Source organism: Phaeodactylum tricornutum, chromosome 22 (assembly GCF_000150955.2).
Source record: "Phaeodactylum tricornutum CCAP 1055/1 chromosome 22, whole genome shotgun sequence".
In the NCBI taxonomy this organism is placed as follows: Eukaryota; Bacillariophyta; class Bacillariophyceae; order Surirellales; family Neidiaceae; genus Phaeodactylum; species Phaeodactylum tricornutum.
This window is the reverse complement of record NC_011690.1, coordinates 89,882-111,017: the sequence shown is the minus strand read 5'-3', so window position 1 is coordinate 111,017 and position 21,136 is coordinate 89,882. Positions and strand designations below refer to the sequence as shown.

At 48.5% G+C, this 21,136-nt stretch overlaps 6 protein-coding genes across 6 annotated transcripts; 5 read left to right on the top strand and 1 right to left on the bottom strand.

The window, feature by feature from the left end:
• Positions 1-397: 397 nt before the first annotated feature.
• On the top strand, positions 398-2,088 carry PHATRDRAFT_49384 (predicted protein; the record flags this gene model as incomplete). The annotated part of the gene is made up of 1 exon (XM_002184149.1): positions 398-2,088. The coding sequence occupies exon 1, from the start codon at positions 514-516 to the stop codon at positions 2,086-2,088; it is 1,575 nt and encodes a 524-aa protein (XP_002184185.1). The 5' UTR covers positions 398-513.
• Positions 2,089-2,775: 687 nt separating this feature from the next.
• On the top strand, positions 2,776-5,084 carry PHATRDRAFT_40080 (predicted protein; the record flags this gene model as incomplete). The annotated part of the gene is made up of 2 exons (XM_002184148.1): positions 2,776-4,471; positions 4,549-5,084. 2 exons carry the CDS (start codon positions 2,776-2,778, stop codon positions 5,082-5,084), a joined length of 2,232 nt encoding a protein of 743 aa, XP_002184184.1.
• Positions 5,085-5,710: 626 nt separating this feature from the next.
• PHATRDRAFT_40079 (predicted protein) lies at positions 5,711-6,517 on the top strand (the record flags this gene model as incomplete). The annotated part of the gene is made up of 1 exon (XM_002184147.1): positions 5,711-6,517. One exon carries the CDS (start codon positions 5,711-5,713, stop codon positions 6,515-6,517), a length of 807 nt encoding a protein of 268 aa, XP_002184183.1.
• Positions 6,518-6,922: 405 nt separating this feature from the next.
• On the bottom strand, positions 6,923-7,699 carry PHATRDRAFT_40078 (predicted protein; the record flags this gene model as incomplete). Its single annotated transcript, XM_002184026.1, has 1 exon — positions 6,923-7,699. The coding sequence occupies one exon, from the start codon at positions 7,697-7,699 to the stop codon at positions 6,923-6,925; it is 777 nt and encodes a 258-aa protein (XP_002184062.1).
• Positions 7,700-8,376: 677 nt separating this feature from the next.
• PHATRDRAFT_49381 (predicted protein) lies at positions 8,377-11,792 on the top strand. The gene has a single exon (XM_002184146.1). The coding sequence runs from the start codon at positions 8,408-8,410 to the stop codon at positions 11,315-11,317; it is 2,910 nt and encodes a 969-aa protein (XP_002184182.1). The 5' UTR covers positions 8,377-8,407; the 3' UTR covers positions 11,318-11,792.
• Positions 11,793-16,423: 4,631 nt separating this feature from the next.
• PHATRDRAFT_49379 (predicted protein) lies at positions 16,424-20,699 on the top strand (the record flags this gene model as incomplete). Its single annotated transcript, XM_002184145.1, has 2 exons — positions 16,424-20,608; positions 20,644-20,699. The coding sequence occupies exons 1-2, from the start codon at positions 16,570-16,572 to the stop codon at positions 20,697-20,699; spliced, it is 4,095 nt and encodes a 1,364-aa protein (XP_002184181.1). The 5' UTR covers positions 16,424-16,569.
• Between the last annotated feature and the right edge of the window lie 437 nt (positions 20,700-21,136).

Genomic DNA, 21,136 nt, shown 5'->3' with positions numbered 1-21,136 from the left:
ATTGTGCTTTACGGAGTCTCTTATTTCCTTGGATGGCCGATCGAAAATGGGAAAGGAATCGATGCCGTCGCCATTCCTCTCGACTGTGCGTTCGTGCCAACGAAAGTCGCCAAGAAAAGCATCCGACACCTTTTTTGGCTGTGTGGGACCAAAGCGACAGCCAGACGGACACTGAAAGTCCAATCGCTGGAAGCAGACTGTGAGTTTCCGTCTGTCTGTCTGTCAGTCTGTCACGCGTCAACCCCCCCCCCCGTTCGCATTCACAGTCACAGACCTACCGATATCACCGGGACACGTTTGCGAATGGAACCAACGGGAAGATTCTCGAACAAGCTTGGGGTGAGAATCTTATCCACAACGGACCGTGAGAGATACACATCACGAACCGTCCGCAACCGGGCGTCGGTCAAAGACCCCATGCTTACTTCCTGGCGGCACAGAATGTGGCGGTACATATTGTTCGTTTGATAAACACGGTCACCGTCGTCTCTTCACATTGGGTGCGGCTTTCCAATGTTCCCGGTCCGCCTTCCGGTCGATTGCAACCCCGATACCACCATGTCGGACGTTACGACACTTTACTTGCATGATTCCACGCTCCTCCTGGTGCCTCACCGACAATCATCGCCCACGGATGTGTCTCGTACCAGCACCAGCTCGCGAGATCGGTACGGGGAGCCACGGGAAGCAACACACCACGACGCTTTAGTGTACGTATTGTACACCCAACGGTGGAGTGTATTGGCATCCTTTGGTGTACTGAGTATGAGTTCGGCGTGGCTCTGGATCACCTGGTCGCCGATTGCACCGTTGGTTGCCGACATGTGGGATGTACCCCTAGGCCAGGTCGACCAACTTTCCGGCATCTACCTCTACGTATACGTGCTGGGATCGATTGTGGCACTATATCTCGTTGTCAACTACATTGGTCTCTACCGGGGACTCTTGATTGGCGGCGTGTGCAACGCGACGGGAGCCTATCTGCGGTACGCCTACATGCACGATTACACGACCGTGTACTGGGCGACATTGCTATGCGCAGTGGCCCAGACTTTTACCTTGGCCACTCCGCCTTCCATTGCCGGTACGTGGTTTGGTGATACGGAACGGGCGACGGCTACGGCCTTGGGCGTGCTCGCCAATCAGTTTGGCACGGCTCTCGGACTGGGAGCGACCATTGTGATCCCATTCGAGCTTGTCACGCATCAAGGTAATGTTGCGATTGATACCGTCGTCTTGAAAAAATATCTTTGGCTACAAGTGGGAGTTGCCGTACTTGCCCTGCTACTGGTGGCTCTTTTGGGTGCCGACGCGCCTCCCACACCCCCGAGCAAGTCGGCATCCTTAAGCCGTAGATGTAATAATGTCGTTGCAACAAAGAATATCCGGCTCCAGGAGAACTCCAATGTGGTCAACGACACGGCACCGTTGGTCGAGGCTACGGAAGCGGACGACCACAAGGGCGCCCCAATTGGTCTCAGCTACGGAGCTTCAGTCCGAAGTCTTTTTGCCAATCGTAATCGGATAGCTTGCACAATCTCCTTTGGCATGGCTGTGGGCGTCTTTTACACAATACCAACCTTTCTGGGACAACTACTCCCGCGGTCCTGGTCGCGCAAAGCCGTCGGATGGTTGGGCTTTTCCTACCAGGCAGCTGGTACGGTAGGCTCCTTTGGATCGGGGCGTTTGGTAGACTGGACCCAACAACCGCAGTTGATTTCCTTGGCATTTTTGACGACCGCGGCCTTTTGCATCATCCTCTTGACTGCGGTCATGTCACAGACGGCACCCGCGTGGCCAATATCAGTCGCTTTCACGGTAGGTGTGGTGGGATCCGGATTTTCGCTAGCGGCCTGGAACACGGTCGGACTGGAGCTGGGGAGTAGTTTGACCTTTCCCGCGGACGAAGCCGTAGTGGCAGGAATCTTGGAAAGCGGCGCCGAGCTGTTTGGGTTTCTGTGGGTGACAATTGGAGGCTACAGTATCGAAGTGGCCCCCACTATGTTTTTGATGCTCCTCGGTAGTGCTGTTGTTGCCGCTTTGATCTTGTTGGGTTCAGCTCGGATGGAAACAGCTCGGCCACAATGACGAGATCCAGTGTCTCTTACAAGTATTGGTAACACTCCAAATATGACTACTAGATAGATTGAGACCACAGCAATTCAACGAGTTTCGGCTTACAGCACAACGTAACCTCCTTACAGGTAGGTAAGTAGCTTACTGTTAAGCTGGGCAAATAACACCAGCAGTGCCGCCGATGTAATTATTGTACGGGTGCAAAGTCTAGCTGTTAGTGTAGCGTACCCTATTCTACCTGCAAACATGGAAAGGGTTCGTTGACGGATTCGTGTGAATCGTGTATTGATCGGTTCACCAAGCGTACGTCTTCCTCTTGAGGTAATCTCACCATAGTGGATACGCAGGTCCATATTTACGGTACATTCCATACAGGAGGTGATGATACGTGATACATGATTTAAATACAGGTGCTGTGACATACTACCTATGTCACCTATGTCACATCACCAGATCCACTACCGCTGGATTTGTTCACTCTAAAACAGACCAACACGTGGAAGTTTGCACCCTCCACGATGACGAACCCGATACTTTCCACTTTTTCAACCATTCAACATCCCCATCGTGCTTGCTCCATTCTGTCTTCACTCCATTTTGCGACATCTAACAACGATCGAGGTTGGCTTTGGTAGTCACAACAAACTGACCGCATTTGCTTCCTTGCTTTGGGACACAGTGAGCAGAACGATAACAACAATGAGGTTCGATCAACGGACGATTGTAGTGTTGCTGGTGTCAACGGCGTACGCGAGCTGGCCTACTACTGGCGGTGGTGGTACGTGCGGAGTCGAGGCGTCGGCACCATTCAATCCCGGTACTTACTACGGCAATGCGTACGCCCAGGGAAACGAACGAAACGTCAACCGCAATGGCAACAACGCGTGGCCAGCTCAAACGTCTCCGCAAGAATCCGCGTACGACAGTTACGGGCAATCGTCCACCGCGGAGCCTGTAAGCGACTTGCCACCGCTACCGGAAGGCTGGAGTGAACACTTGGACCCTGCCTCGGGACAACTATACTACTACAACGCCAACGATGGAACAACCACTTGGGACCGCCCCTTGCGTTTGGAAGACGAGGCCAAAGCGGAAGAGGTTCAACCCCCAGAGACCAATACGAGACAAAATCTGAGTGGAGCGGACGAGTCACGAGACAACGACAACAGGGCGACACGGATGGCAGAATCGGACGTGAAGGAAACACACGCCGACAAAATGCTGGACGCAGAGTCTCCGCAGGAATCAGATCATGAACATAAGCAGCACTCATCGGAAGACGCCTGGCGGAACTCTGCATCATGGGATTCGCCAGGGGAACATGATCCTGAATCTTCACCAAAGGAAGCCCCAGCAGAACCAGAACGCGGCGCAATACCGGAACTTGACCAACATGGTTGGGAAAATCAGAACATGGCTACTGCAGATAATTCAGCGACCGAGGATTTCCAGCAAGAAGGACCAGGACGGGATACTGGTCATTTTCCTGCTCAGCGACAGCCGGTGGTTGACAATGAGCAGCGTTTGGAGGGCTTTTCTGAAAGTCAGTTGAATGTAGATCGGCCCGACCAAGGACCTCCCACGAGTCATACGGGTAGCTGGGGAGCACCGCGCTCTGTCGAGCAACCTCGCAGAGAGCAAGACGTTCATGAACGGCCGTACGAACCAAGGTCCGATCACGTGTCGGCGGACACATTTGGACGCCATGTACCGGATGCCAACCGCCCGCAGCCAGAAAAGCAATTACTACCGGTACAGCATCAAGACCAGTATGGCGTCAATCCTCGGAGTTCCGTATTCGGACTTGTGCCGGAACCCCATAATCCACAGCAATATCAACGCACTTCGCCCCAGCAATCCATTCATCGTGATCCAGAGCAGAGTGTTCCTATCCAAGAAAGGGAACAATATCAGGAACGGCCAGGGACTGCGATGCCACCGCGGCAGCAAATCATGCAGCAACATCCGTACGGACAGCAGCGTCCAACTCATCCACAACAATTGCAGCAACAGGGACCGCCTTCACAGTCACGGGTACTACCTCCTCAGTACCAACAGCAGCAACCCCATCCACAACAACAGCAGCAGCAGTCTCATCACGGTCAGTATGGTGGTCCCTACGGACAACCTTACGGAGGTCCTTACGGTCAATACGGGCAGCCATCTCACGGTGTCAATACTCCTCGAGGGTACGGAACGCAACAACAATCTCAGCAGCCACAACGACAGTTGATTTCAGAGGACACGACACGTCCTGTCAAGGAAGCTTTGGGCCGGACTTGGCAGAACATTCTAGGCTTGAGTAACCGTACGAAGGAAGCCGTCGATCATGCACGGGAATCGGTGGTCACGGGAGCCAAGGGAGCCAGTCAGTCCCTAAGTACCACTAGTGCGAGTAAGTGAAAGTATCATGTAAAGCATGCACGCGATTGCCAAGATTGTTCTTAACGTTGATGTTTGTAATTCCCTCAGGTTGGTGGGGACAAGCAAAGAATACGTTCGGATCCGTGTTTGAAAACGAAAATGGACAGCCATCGCAATATTCTCTCTCTGGACAATATGGTGGACAAAGAGAGCAAGTTATTCGTGGTCCGCCACCCGGTTATCCGCCACAACAGGGTGGCCATCCTGCTCACGGGCAGCCGCAGTATCCTCCGCCTATGCACCACCAAGGTGGAGGGTATCCGACGTATCCTGGACAGCAGTACCCTCCAGGCTACGGGCCACCGCAGCCTCGGTCGGATCCTTCGTATCCGCACGATCCTCAATATCGTCCACCCGCGCAGAGCCAGCAGCCTCCACTCCAGGCACAATGGGGCCAGCAACAACATTATCCTCCTCAATACCAGCAAGGTGGGCCAGGCGGACCAAGAGGGGGGCCGGGTTCTCCACAACAACGGCAGCCGCAGCAAAACGAACAACGACCACCGCCACGGCCGCAAGGTGGACCTAGCCCGGATACAGACGATCCATGGCAGCACCCTGGACTCGGAACAGACGGCTATTAGTGATCGTATTGACATTGATCTTTGTCATAGGTATCACAGTAGATTTCCATTTGTAGATACTCAAATTTTTTGCGTGTTTAGCATCGGATGTCGTACGGACGTTGTCGTGGACACTTACATTTATAGCGTAAACGAAATCCCTTATATCCTACAAATCGACAAACCCACGCAATAGAAGGATAGGCGAGCATTGACTGTGACTGACCGAGACCGACCTCCTGATTGGGAAAGCAATAATTTGTTTACTGGAAAAGACCGGAAGACGGCTGTCTTTTGCAAGCGCTGTTGTCCTCCCCTTCCCGCCAGGTGATAGATACGTAAACTCGTTTTACCAACACCGAATCGATCCTTCTATTCTCTCGCTTCAAAAAGGCCCTTTTATTGTGTAAACAGTTGCCGACAATGTGTCGACTTGGTGGAGAAGTACTGCTGTCATGGTGCCTAATTTGGTTGGGGACGGTCACTGCGCTGCCAGTGCAGATGACGGTCAACCAACGCGGATCAGAATGTCTGTACGAAACTTTAAATGCGGGGTAAGTGCAAATTCAAAGTTAGAGTGTCAGATTAGAGTGCATTTTGCAAAATTATTGACTCAAAATGCGCTACGCTACAGGGAATCGGTTACCATGGCGGTATTCGTGCTATCGGGTCCAGAGCTACTCGCTAACGTGCAATTCACCGGGCCGGTGGCCAGCCTTGACACGGAAACCGGTATTGAGCTCATGCAAAGCATCGAGCAGTTTGATAAAGAGCGTCATCCCGAGGCCATCAATTTTATTGACTCAGTCGACTTTGAGCATCTAACGTTGGAAAGCGAGGATGACGAAGACTTTGAGATTTCGCCAGTATCCAACGACGAATCGGCGGCAGAACGCAAGCAACGACGAGCAGTGGAACGAAAGAACGCTTTGGAAGCGCGCCAGCGAAGGGAACAGCAAAAGGCTATGCAGCAACGAAAGGTTCGCAAGGAGGGGGAGCCGTATCAGAAAACTGTCAAAGCTGAACTTGCGGGATGGTACCGATTTTGTATACACTCAAGTCATAACCAAATTGTGGTGGAGATCGATATGCGCAAAGAATCAGATTTTGGATTGAATGAGTACGGTGCTGTCATGACGTTGGAGCAAAAGGAGGTGTCAGACGAAGACAGACTCATGGACGAAGACTCCGCAGTGATGGAGGGCATCAAGGACGAAGACTTTGATTCGACGAAAGACAAGTTAAAGACGTTACGGCGGCTTTTGGCGGACATTCAAACCAAACAACAACAAGAACGCCATCGTCTTATTGTTCATGCAGCTACTAACGAGCATTCTCATTCCCGCATGGTGCTGAGTTCTCTGTTGGAGACGATCTTGTTCATGGCCGTGACTGGCTTTCAAGTCTTTACTATTCGAAGATGGTTCAAAGGTGCGCCTGTTCTCGGACGATAAAGAAAAAGTGCCCGTTTCAAGAGGGAGAAGTCGAGTTCATCAATAGTCGACGATGAAGTTCCCAACCTGGTTTCCATTTCGCGTCAGTAATTTACAGATACTCTCAGCAGGACTTTAATCTTTGAAAACAAAAGTTTCTAATAGGAGTACACATCAAATGCAACGATAAAAGTTTATGTATTAAGATGAAGTAGAGTAATATCACTTACAGTTAGTTGATTGACAGGGAAAAAGAAAAAGACACAAAATGGGGTTTCCACCGAAAGAACTTGGCACATGTCCAATCATTGCGAGAAACGGCTCCTCAAAAAATAGTGCTATAGTAGAACACTGGGAGGACAACATGGAAAATGGGAGAAATAATAGAAAATAAGCCTTTCGACTTGAGCCTGACGCAGTTAATATTCACTGATCCGAGGGCCGAGGCACAAACGCTGGGGAAAATCGTGGTTCGTTGTAGGGATAGTAGGGGTTTGCTCGCTCCGACTGGGCAGATTGGTGACGATGGTGGCGGGGCGACAAAAGAAAGGAATCTCCACAGCGGTTGTGCGCACGGGTCACCACAACCCGACGGCGAATCTGGCGTTCCAGAAATTGTACATCCGGATGCTTGGCACCGAGTAGTCGGCGCTGAATATCAAGCGCCTGCCATCGCGACTGCAACGCAATGTCGGCGGAGGATGACTCACAATCAATTGACTTTTCGGATTCCGCTACGGCGGAAGCGTTGCTTGCTGAATTCGTATCTTTGTCGTCGTCGTCATCGTCATCTTCTGTAATTACCACCCGAGTTCCTTCCTCCCGCTGCTCGCGTAGCAAACGCAACTGATTGGGTTCGCAACGGTTAAGTTCCTTCGCGAAAAAGTCATGGACTCGATTTGCCGAGGAATTCTTGTTTCTGATATCTTCTTCAAAATCTTCTGTATCAACAATGATAGTGGAAGGAGATCGACGGCGAAGATAATTCATTGCACGGGCCCAACCTTTGGAATGATTGCTTGGGTAGGTAAAATGGCCGGAGGATCCCGAACTACGCCGAGAAACGGTACAGGAGTCATCGAAAACGGTAGTGGCCGTTGCGAAGGAGGTATCCATGCCAAACTCGCTTTTGGAAGAGCGAATCTTGAACAAGCCACCGAACGAGCGACGAGGCCGGGATTCCACCGTTACAACCTCCACCATTGTAGAGGTAGCCAAATACAGTTTCAAGATATCTTTCGGTAATGTGCAAGAAATGTGTCTCCGATAAGAAGCACAGAGTCGTTTTGCGAAAGAGACAATCTAGAACGCTTAATTTTTAACGCGAATGCCTTTTCCTTGCCGCTGCAGAGGCTCCTCGAAGATTAGAATGCTCAATCGGCAAAATTGCCCTCGAGGAATGCTTTCTGGCCATCGCATATATGAAATCTACTAGACCAGGGCGAAAATCTTTGTTCATCAACATTCTTAAAAATATCCAGTTAACAAAATGTTTTCGACCACTGCCGGCAGTTTCAACACTTAAAGAGTCAATCCATAGTGCAAATATAAGTACATATATATATTTTAATGTTTTAAATAATGAATTCGAGCCCATCCATTGTTCACTTTTGCATGATCCTGGCGTTTTAATTGGTTACATGATTCAACCACAGACCACGTGGCCCCTTCTCTTGTTCCACGCGAGCTCTGATTGATAGAAAGGGGATGGCTAGTACGCACCCCTTTTCGTGAATAAAACCCACACCCACGACTCTGTAAAGCGAGGTTGCTTGAGGCCATTGCTTGAGGCCTATTGGGATTCAAAAGAGCAATGCCAAGCCGGCAAAGCCCCCAAACAGAATGTTGACAATGATATAGGTCACCATAGTTGAATGAAAAATTGCGTTGCAGGTGCCCTTCTATTGCAACATGGATTGCTCTTTGAAGCAATTGCTTGACAACAACATTGCCAGCAAGAAGGAGTGGATGACTGAGTGCATCCCTTTTCCATCGAAAGAAGGGCAGGAAGTTAATCTATGCGATTACATTGGTCTAGATTGTAAACGCATTGGAGAGTGTTTTATGTTTCCGGAAGGATACGACTCTACCTCAAATTGCCGAAATAGTCTAGCCAAGGCCATTAAGATTGCTGCTGCAAATGGAAAGTTTCCCTTAGTCGAACGAGGATGGGATGCAAAAAAGAGGCGACTACGTTTTGAATGCTTTAGAAGTAGATCCCATGATGCGGATAGGTACAAAACAAAACAAAACAGTCTATCCAATGTGGCTATAAAACATCGCAACGTTTCCTTCATACGTCCACAAAAGGGAAAAGAGTGTCCTTTTCGGTTCAGTATTTTTTGGATGACAGAACATAAACAATGGTGTCTTTTTGGAGGTGTAAAAGGCAGCTGCAGGTTTCACTGTCATCATTTACCAATGGATCCATGTGAGGTAAAAAAGAGTATTTCCTATATTGACGGTGGTGAAGTAAAAATAGCACTTGATGCAGCAAAAAGTAATGCCCCACCAAGCGTGATTGGGCGGCTGCTGAACATACGAACTGGAGATATCTTGTCAGGTTCATCTCTAAAAAATATACGGATGCAAGCTGAAAAAGGTGAACGGAACAAATTTGGTGCAAACGATAATTTCACGACGCAAGCGGATCAACTTCTAGCTTATCTTGAGAGCACCCCGGATGTCAGCTTCTGTGCCATATATGATGAACCAGATTCCCCTTTATTCACTGTTTACAAGCAGAGGGCAAAAACTGGACGTCGGCACCTACACACCAGTACACGGAGTATCTCTGGAGGAATTGCCCAACAAGAAGTGCTCAATGAAAAGGTGCTAGATGCTATTGATCCAAGGGGAGAGCTTGATGACTATATAGATAGGACGCGGAGGGCGTTCAAGTTGAAGGGCAACGAAAAAATGCTTTTAGGAGTGGCCTGGACCAACAACGAGAGTAGAAGAATCTTTGCTCGCTATTCCGAGATCATGGTAGCAGATGTGACAGAAGGTACCAACAATGCAAAACGGCCGCTGTTTTTGTTTTCGGGAAAGACATCAAATCAAAACACGTTTACAGCACTTTGGGCCTTTCTACCGCAACAATCTCGTTGGGCCTTCCGATGGGTGTGGACAAGATGCATTCCACAGCTCTTACCTGAACAGGGGCTGAACAGAATGCGTCTATTGATTACTGATGGAGACCCGCGAGAGTATGGTACTTTTTTAGATGCAATACCTACTTGGTATAGCTTGTGTCGGCACAAACTATGCCATTGGCATCTACTCTATCGCGGCAGTCTTATGAAAGCACAGACTGGAAACTGTGGAACAAAAGCAAAAATTCTATTCCATGTGGTCCTGAAGTGGATAGAAAGCTGGATGACAAAAATTGAGACGCAAGAGGAGTACAATTTGTCAACTGGGCTTTTGATTGACTGGCTGAAATCTCCGGAGGCACTTGATACAAATTTGGGCGGAATGGGTTGTGCCCTTGTTTCGCAGATAAATGCATTTTTGACGTCCTCTCTGTTTCCGCACGAGCAACGCTGGGCTCGATACCATTTTCTGAACGTGAGAGCATTCAACACGTCCGCAAGTTCCTACGGAGAAGCAGAGAACAGTGCTCTAAAACGACGGGGTGATGGGGTCAAGCCAAACTTTTCGGTGCCAAAAGCAACACGGGCAATAAACGAAGGGACTCAATTGCGAACAGTGAAGAGGCAACAAAAAGCAGTTCATAACCTCAATGCTACAAAGAAGACAAAGGCAGCAAACTACACCAATATATCCGACCTAGTAGATTGCATACAGGAAACCATATCCCATGAATTCAATGCAGCCAAAAAATATGACCTCTTTTGCCCGGGTCCAAAAGAATTTTGGGTAAAGCGAGCATGGTACCAAATTCCAAGCGAGACCTACCAGGATTTCAACGACAGCAACTTTTGCCAATTTATGATTCCACAGTTTGAGCGCACCCGCATCGTAAAAATTACGGAAATTGAAGGTGAACTCTATCTGGAATGTAGTTGCGGCAAGTTCCAACGACAAGCTTCTCCATGTGCTCACATCTACAAAGTACTTAACCGACCACCACAATCAACAGACGTTTCTGTGAGATGGACAAAAATTTGGGATGTTTACCTGCATCGACCTGGATATCATGATCTGTCGGACCAGTTAGAGGAATTGTATAAGAAGGAGCGGCCAGGGCCACATTTCGAAAACACAAATCAGTGGGAAGTTGGAAAGGGTGAGAGAGAGTACAACTATTTTAAGAGATCACTTCCAAGCGAGCCCACCATTATCCAGAAGTACAGCAGATGGGCTGATTCTTTTTCACGACAACCTGGATGTTATGTGCATAAAAGCACTGAACAGGAAACAGTTCCTGCAGCAAGCGGTATGGTGCAAGAGTTGACCAGCCTTTCCCAGGGGTATGCTATTGAAACTCAATTGGATAGTGAAATGGATGTTGGAGATGTAACTGTCATGCAGGTTGAAGAAATTGATTCAAATCTCTCAAAATCGGGTAAAAGTCCATACACAAACAATCTTCATTTTTACGAGGAAATCTCAAAACTTGCCAAATTCAATTCAAAAGCTGCTGACATAATGACAAAAGGAATGCAGGAAACTTTGGAATTGCTACAGAAACATGTTGCAGAAGGGTCAGGTATGGTAGATTACAGTATTGGCCCAGCTATTGGAAAAGAACCAGTAGGCCAAAGGCTCAGGCCAAGCTACAGTCCTTCAAAGAGCAAGAATCTAAGAGACAGACAAAAAGAAACAAAGGCAAAATTTTGGTGGCTGAACAAGTAATGATAGTGAGACCTATTTGTCATCATGAGAAGCATTCTATAGGAAAATGTTAAAGACTGTAGCATCCCTCATTATAATTGTGAGCCATTCTTGGCACTCTTCCTCTGTCAGAACCATCATGCCTTATACTAGAGTCCTCAGACCTTCCAATGCAAAATCACTAAGGTGTACTTGTAGCCCCAACGTATTGGCCATTTCCAAGCCTTTGGTGTCAACGCCGGCTTTGCTTTCATTGTCACCTTTGTTGACGGCTGAAGGACGGATACGGCAATAGTCTTTTACCATACTCAGCTCTGTTTTGAGGACCAAGCCCATACCGCCAGCAGCAGCAACATGCCCGAATCGACGCTTATTGAACGGCAAAGCGGCGTCTTCCACAGTAACAGCTGTAGTGGCACAAAGCGCGGAATCCGGATCCCAACCAAGGCAGCAGCGTTTCTCCCACAGCATTATCCCCGGCCACAACCACTACTTGTTGAGCACGTCCAGAAACCAGTATGTCGTACCGGCACAGGCGGCATTGCTTTGCATGTTGGGACCTCGTCAACCGGCTAACTGAGCAAGCTGAGCGTTGCCCAGGACAATTACGCGGAACAAGAATTTGCAATCAAACTCGTAGGGTCTTTTCCTTCTGATTCTGTTTTGCGTGCACGAGAAACCAGTTGTGCAAAGGCGCCTTTGTCGTTGTCGGAAAGTTCGCGACTCGGTTAGTCTCTCCAGATTATGTCCAGCAAACGGATTGTCCAATCCGTCATGGCCATTACAGTGTCTCGCCTCTCTTCATTCTTGCTTTGTGTTTTCTCTTTGTCTGAACAAAGCAAGGCATCAAAAAGCTTCACAGGACAATCAAACGGAATTGCCTGAGGAATGCTGGTCAGAATACGGGCAGTTCTCTGCTTGCTGAATGCATCAGCTAGCGCCTTGTGCTCTTCCTCCGCAGCCCACATGGAGTTTCCCTCGGAACTTTCGTTGTCTAATTTGGGCAAACCGGCAGCAGTTCCCGTAAGGACAAAGGCAATTCTACGCCAAGCTTTGGTGTGTGCCTTCCCGCGTGCTGGCCAGAACCTGCAGTTTACCTGTCACAGGCTGCAAGACGGAATCCCGTTTGGCTTCCCGCAGGACAATGGGTGGAGCAAGGGGGCTGCCAGTAGCGACGGTAAATGTCGCGCTGAGGGGAATGTGGGAATAGGTTTTGCATGAGTTTGTTGTAAGGTGCGTGAAAGACAAGGTAATTGGGTGATTTGGCCTTGAATTGTATTCCACTGTGCGTGGCGCCGTCTCGGAGGGTGACTTTTTCGGGAAAGCGAGTGTAGACGTCTTCTAGAGCTTGAAGCATGAGTGCGCCATCCACGGTTGGGTATTTCACAGTATGATTGGGTTTGTAAAAGCCCCAAACATTGGCGGTGTGTGGCTTGGGTCCATGGGTCAAAGGACAAGGGCGCATCGCGTCCCACAAGTATGGCAACGGCGCCAGCCCCACTAGTGGGTCGGGCGGGGCCGCGTGCGTAGGCACCAATATTGGCGGCGACGACGATGGCGTAGTGGCCGTCCCATTCGTCAAAAACAACCCATAAAAAGCGTTGAGCAGGGCGGCGGTGCCTCCGTAACACGCGTTGATAATGGTAGCGCCTTCAATGTTGGTATTGTTGGGAAAGAGATCCATGAGGAGCGTTTTGGTGGACTTGGATTTTTTGTGGGAGCGTTTGCGTTCCCACTTCGAGACCAAGAGCATTGAAGCATTTAAGCAACAAAGTGTGTGGGATGCGACACCAGACACCAGCAACATGAGAGAAAGCCTATCCAGTTCTTGAAGCATACACACCATTCAGTCAAGCGTTGACGTGTTCAACACCATCAACTCGAACACATATCGCTTGGGCAGCTTAAATGTTCCATGGCTACTTGGGTACGATTGAAAAACAAACTACAACATTGGAGGACTTTCGGGGTCCAAATGGACCTGGAAGTACAATACACCAGTTGACATCCCTCCTGAATGGTACGAAAGCATTCAATCTTCACTGTCAATCCTAAATTTTCATTGTCGAAAGAGCCAAATTTTGAAGCCGTCGACGCAACCGGCTCGGCAAATCTCGTTTGACAGTAAATTGCAAAAGGCCTCACAGCCGTTTTTATATTAGTCGACTCGCACTTCGACAGTTAATCGTATTAGGCCTGACAACGAAGCAGAGAGTCGTGGGTGTGGGTCTCATTCACGAAAAGGGGTGCGTACTAGCCATCCCCGATTCATTCACTAATAATCAGTCAGGGAAGAAATAGGAACGCGAACAGTGAAAGCTATTCAAGCGACTCACGCTGCATCGTTCATACTGACTTTGAAACTAGAAAACTGCAACGATAACGGGCTAAAACGTGTCTGTGGGACCAAAGGATTGTAGATACGATAAAAAGACGTAAAACAAAGACTTATAAGCATAAACCCAAGATAAAGGGATAATGAACCCCGATATGCTTGTCGTAGGGTTTTTCTAGTCCCCTCACATTGAGACCATGAACATAACCTTGGCGAAATGTGTCCCCTCAAAACCACAATGGGAAAAATAGGGAACCAAATAAAAATAAAACTTCGACACTGCATGCAATGACAAATATAATGCAAATGCAATTTGTCCCAACATTGAATCTGTTGAGAACGGGAAAGTCGGCAAACCCTTCTTGTAACTTGAATCACCATAAAATACTTCGTATGATAGCTTGTCTCACTGGACCTGTTTGAACCTTCGTAAGTATATCCGCTAGATTTGTTTCTGATGGTTCATATTCAATTTTGATCACTTTCATGGCAACATTCTCTCGTACGAAATGATACGCTATCGCGTTACTTTTCTTCTTCAACACTGATTCTGATACCGTAGTATTGTATACAACCGACATATTGTCACAAAGAACTTTAGCCGGACCATCAATAGGAATACCCATCATACGTAACTTGTATCGTAGACCTTGTATCATCTCAGTAGCAATCTTTAATGCAACAAACTCACTACCAAAAGTAGACGTTTCAACTGAATTCTGACGCTTCGAGAACCACATAATCGGAGAACGATTGATATAAATCAAAACACCTGTCCAAGAACGACGAGTAACACGGTCTCCCGCATGGTCAGCGTCAACAAAAGCTATAATCTCCACCACCTTACCACGTGGTTCCGGAGCATTTGGTGGAATAGGCTCTTTAACATCACCGTAAAAATCTGTCCAATCCGCATCATTGTTAAAGCTGTTGTCAATCACCGGATAAGAATCATCAAATACCAATCGAGACTTGTGATGTGACTTCAAATATCCGAAAATATGAAAAACGGCAGCTAGATGTCCTTCACGCGGCATCGCGAGAAAAGATGAGAGCATAGACACCTCACACATTATATCAATGCGACCAATTTCAACTGCCCATCTCAAAACTCCTATCTGTGACTGGAAATATTTAGCACGTTCCGCATCCAACACAGGGGGAACATCGAGTTCCGGTCGATAATTTGACAACATAGGTGACGTAATCTTTGTAGATAAACGTTTTCCAACTTCATCCAAATCCTTTTCAACATTTGCAACTGCCTGTTTCACATAATTCGTGGAACTCATCGACCATCGCTGTTTCGATGGATTATCGGGAAGCGTAAAACGTCCAAGATTTGCTCCCAAATATACCTCGGGCGTCTTAATTGATTCAGGCTTGAGTTTAAAATGCATACCGATCGAATCCAGGATCTTCTTCGGATCTGTACTGATACATAGGAAATCATCGGTATAAATAAGCACATACTCATAGTAATTCGTACCATTGTGTTTCTGAGCTGGTCTAAGCCAAACATCTGGATCTGCAAGACAAGAGATAAAATGCAACTCCTCTATTGTTGCAGCTAAGTGAGCATGCCATGCTGCCCCACTTGACTTCAAACCATATAACGCATGAACAATAAGTGTATAACGACCTTCCACTGACTTTCCGAACTCTGGACCACATGTTGTATATACCTTTTCGCGAACTGGAGCATTCAAATAAGCATTCTGCGCATCGGCACCAAGTATATCCAATGAATTCAAAGATGCGATGAGTAAAGCAATGCGAACAGTATCGCGCGAAACAACACTGGCATATGTAATTGAACTCGGCGGATCTGTAACATGTCCCCCGGCGACAAATCTGGCTTTGCGAGTAAAATCCATTTTGATTTCAAATATCATGTGACATGGTATCCATGTATGAGCAACTGGTTTAGGAGCATCCTGATCGAGAATTTTAAATGCTGGCATAACATTTGTCATTTCCTTCTTGATTGCATCCGACCACAACGAAGTTTTAGTATCTCGGTCAATCTCGAGAGCTTGCTTGACCGATTTTGGCATACAAATACCAAACTTGTGAGTCCTTTTCAGGTATCTTGTCTTTACCGCTGAAATAAATCTCGTCTTTACCGCTGAAATAATACAATCACGTTTCTGCAATACGTCTGGTACCCACCAAGCAAAAGCTGGTGATAAATTATAGCCACACAATGCTACAATTTGATACTACGTTGTAGATAGAATTGCTTAGCCTTAGCATTGTTTGTTGGAACATCTATCTAGGATTCACTAGCTCTAGATCTTGGCCTCATTGCCATTTCCTTTTTCCTGGCTCTGTCGTAGGACAGACGCAGTGGCCAGACGACTGTCCTCGTCGGGTTCATTTCCCGTGTGTGGCATGCCGGAGGAAAATACGAAGCGTCTCATAGGAAACCAAATATTTGCGTTATGCACCCAAATGTTTGCAACATACACAACTCTGGTTCCGTTGCATGAGGCGTATAAGACAACTCGTCTTATCAAACCTGATATGCTAGGAACGAAATATTCCTGATTACCATACGGTTTCCCTAGATGAAAGTTGTCAACAGATACTGTTGGCACCATCCGAACTCGATGGTTTGGCGATCACATAGGTGATCCAATCATCTCGACAAAAACTATGTCAATGGTTCGATAGCCAGTACATTGGCTACGGGGTTTCTACGTTCGTACATTCTGTTTCCAACACAAAAGGTTTCATTTTGGAACCTCTATTTTAGTCTCACAATCTCAATCTAAAAACCTACCGATTAAAACAATCGGAGCCTCTACGAGGCTTTCCCCCCAACTTCTACTCTTTCGTCGTATTCTACAAATACACTCGTAAGCAGGTAGAATCTTATCAGTTTACTCAGACCCAACCCAGCTCTAATTTTTGAGTTTTGAAACCTCGACAACGAATGCGTCGTCCGAGGAAGGTCACTCCCGCTGTTCCGGCCCCTGCCGCAGCGACGGACTCACCGGCTGATGCCGCGTCCGCATCCGAAGAGGATGAGGAGTTCGGAGGATTCGACTCCTCCGACGGTGAGGAGCCTTCGGGCACCGCACCGCCATCGCCAGCATCTTCGGATGATGAAGGTGATGGCAAAAAGACTGCAAAGCCTTTGGCTCGCAGCAAGAACACGTCTGACGAAGTCAGCGTGATTGAGAAAAGCGTCATCGACGCAGAGCCTCACTTGTCTAAAGACAGTGACGGTCTCGACTCCGTTCCTCGGCAAGATCGTGTTGAACGAAAGGCCTTGATGGTCGTCCTCCGTGACGTCATCTGTGTTCCATTGTCAGTTGCGGCTGCAATGTTGAACAACGGCATTAAATCATCTGATGATTTCCGTCTTCTCACGAAGGAGGACATCAATGATCTCTGCATGCGGCTCAAAATGGGCTCCATGCATACCAAGCGAATACTCGTCTTCGCAAAATGGATGCATCATGCACCCAACTCAGTCGATGTCGCCAAAGAGTTCACGGCTTCCGTGCTACGCTTTGAGATGATGACTAGAGCCGCGGCGTCGTATGATAACGTGACTACGACGGCTGCAAAGGCTGAAAAATCGGCTACTAGCCTCTTGCCTGAACCGTTTGATGGTTCGCAGAAAAAGTGGCTCACTTTTCGTTACGGTTTCGAAGCGTGGGCAGGCGCAAGTGGGTCCACTTTTACCGCGTGCATCGCGCACCATTCGGATCGGTATTCGAAAGCCGACCCAACCGGACCCCATACGTCGCCCCGTGACGTTTCAGATTTGTTTGCACTCTCCCCAGTTGTCAACATCACCAGGAACGCAACAATCTTCTATACTCTCATGTCGCTAACCAGCGCTGGGGACGCCTGGGGACTTGTTGAGCCCCACGAGCACACTAAGGACGGACGCAGTGCCTGGATTTCTCTATGTGCCTTCTATGAAGGAACGAGCCAAGTGGGTCTCACTACCGAGCAGGCTCGCGCGACAGTTATGGAGTCGGTGTATACAGGACTGTCCAAACAGTTTTCCTTCACCAAATATGTCGCTCGGCATATTACTGCCAACAATGCCCTTTTGCGTAACAAGGAGGGCTATTCGGACGCTCAGAAAACGAATTTCTTTCTTAAAGGGATTACTGATCCGGCACTCCTTCCTTATAAGGCAACTGCCGAAGCGCGACTCGATGACTGGAATTTTAATCGGGTCGTCAACTACATGCGTACGTCCGCGACGAAACTCAGTTCCAAGGACAGAAGCGACTCACGGAACGTACGTCAGACAAAGACCACTGGCAGAGCCACCGGCAACCAACGTGGTAACGACAACAAACGGCGTGGCTCGTCCAACCGTCCGTCGAACAAGGGGGCTGAGAAACCTTCCCGCCCTCATAAACACGTCTTACCTCCTGAGCTGTGGGAAGCCCTAACCCCAGCTATCAGGGAGAGTATCTTGAGCGCAAAACGCAGTATTGCACCCCCTGGCCGTGAGGCCAAAAGGGCTAAATCCTCAGATACAGATAACTCTAGTTCAACCGTTGAATCTTATTCACAACTGCCTAGTAGTAAAAAAACTATTCGTAAACATACATGCGAAAATCACGTCCAAGTAGATCCCAGTACCCCTGAAACCCTACTTCGTGACGCACCCACAGACATTTCACCCCACGTCACCGCAAAAAAAGTGACATTTGGTGCAGGTGTCCTCTTTGGTCGGTACGCTAATCGCGTATCGTTGAATCGTATGGTCCGCTCCGGCAGTCATTTCGATCAAGCCCCTTGGCGCAAGTCGGATTTCCGACTTAACGATGCGACACTAGTTCGTATTCGTCAGAACCGCTCACGCGGAACAAAAACTCCCACCAATTATGGTGAAGCGGTAATTGATACTGGTGCAGACACCGTCTGCGTCGGTGCCGGGTACTCTGTATTGTCATACACGGGTCGATCAGTCAGCCTTCGCGGTTTTCATGATGACGGTGAAACGTTTGAACGGATTCCGGTTGTCACGGCGGCAACCGCCTATGATTATGACGACGGAACAACCGTGATTCTCATCTTTCATGAGGCACTGAACCTCGGGCCCACACAGACCACCTCGCTCATTAATTTGAATCAAATCCGACATGCCGGACATCAAACCGATGACATTCCAAAATTTTTGTCGCAAGGCAAATCCCTTCACGGCATCGAAACTCTCGACGGTGATTATATCCCGTTTGAGCTCAAAGGTCGTGCATCTCTGTTGTATTCTCGCGTCCCTACTCAACATGAGCTTGACAACTGTCAGCACATTGATCTCACTTGCGATCAACCATGGGACCCCAACAGTAAAGATTGGGAAGAAAATGAAGCAAAGTACACGCGACACGATCGTTCTCGTCGTGCCTGCTACACCGACAGCGTACAGGTTGACATTCTCCCTGATTGGCCTCCACTACCCGTTTCTCCTGGATCCGTTGTACCGGATTTCCATAACCGTGTCATGAACCCTCGCGACGTCGTTCGCGATATCAAATACGCCACTATCGGTGCGTCCATATCCAGCCCTCGGGTGATGGACGTCGACCGCGATACATTACGGCGAATTCTCGGACATGTGCCGATGGAAGTAGTTGAGCGTACTCTTACCGCCACTACACAACTAGCGGAGCGCACGGGCGAAATGCCTTTGCATCGTCGTTATAAAACCAAGTTTGAACAACTTCGGTATCGACGTTTGAAATGCACACTTTATAGTGATACTTTTAAATCCTCTATAAAATCCTCGCGTGGACATACCCATACTCAGGGTTTTGTCTGTGGTGACTCTTACTTTATCTATCATTACCTAATGAAAGCAGAGTCCGCGGCAGACCAGGGTCTCGCCGAATTCATCCACAACATCGGTATTCCTGCACAATTGCACACCGATAACGCGAAAGTGGAAACACTTAGCAAATGGAAAAAATTAACTTCCAGTCACTGGATAAAGACGACGGTCACTGAACCCTACTCTCCGTGGCAAAATCGCTGCGAACACGAATTTGGTGCTGCGCGCATTCACACGCGCCTCGTTCTCGAAACCACCAAGTGTCCCGAACAATTATGGGACTACGCCCTTGCCTACGTCATTTTCGTACGTAACCACACGGCACGAAAAGCGCTGGCCTGGATCACGCCTCTTACTGCGATGACTGGCGACACCCATGATATTTCTGAAATCCTGGTTTTCGAATTTTTCGAACCAGTTCAGTATTTTGACAATCCCGATGTCAAATTTCCACAAAATAAAGCCAAAGTCGGCCGTTGGTTAGGTATTGCCACCAATGTGGGCCAAGCCTTGTGCTACCATATTTTGACAGCCAAGGGTACTGTAATCACTCGATCTACCGTTACACCTCTCCAAAACCTCGATTCGTCTGCTCTGCAGACTGCCCTCGCTACTTTTGACGCCACCATAAGGGAGATTTATCAGCCTTCTGATTTCGCCCTCGGTAACAAAATCAAAGCGCCGGCTTTCCGCCGTGACGAAGCGATGAAAGTCGCTCGGCGATCCGACGATCCCGGCGATGGCAACACCCGTAACAGACACGTGTTATACGATCTGAACGAAGGGGACGACCATATTCAACTGGATCCCGGGCTCACGGTTGACGATTTCTTCGAGAACGACTCACCGGATCAGGACCCCACCTCCTTAATTATTGGTACTGACGTTCTACTCACTTCGGGTGCGGTTCAGCGCCAGGGCCGAGTTACCAAGCGCGATCGCGACGGTACTCCAGTCCCTAACGACGACCCTGGAAATTTCGTCGTCGAATTCGACGACGGTACCGAGGAAGTCCACGGTTACCAAGCTCTCCTTGATGCTGTTTATAAGCAGATCGATGATGACGGAAATGAATGGTACACTTTTGATGATATTGTCGATCATCAAAAACGCCCCCGCGGTGGTCGGGGACGTACGCGTGGATGGTTTCTACGCGTAAAATGGGCCAACGGTGAATTTACCTGGGAGCCCCTCACCTCTTTGAAGGAGAGCAATCCCTACCCGGTGGCCAAATATGCGGCCGACCACGATCTCCTATCTGAACATGCCTTTTCTTATTGGGCTCCCACCGTGCTGAAAAAGGCCGACCGATGGATCCGTGCTGCCAAGACGCGAAAAAAGAAAAATCGATACAAATACGGAATAGAAGTCCCTCGCAACGTACCCCACGCTTACGAATTGGACAAGCAGAACGGCAATCACCTCTGGCGCGATGCAATTCGCAAAGAAATGGATACACTTGAGAGCATGAAAACCTTCACTATCAAGGATAAGGGAGAACGAGCGCCCTCCGACTACAAAAGAATCCCCATGTGGATCATTTTCGATGTAAAAATGGATTTCCGGCGTAAAGCCCGACTCGTCGCCGGCGGACACGTCACCGACCCACCAGACGAAGATACTTACTCTAGCGTCGCCTCCCGCGAGAGCGTACGCCTTGGCTTCCTCCTTGCAAGCCTCAATAACCTTGACCTTGTGT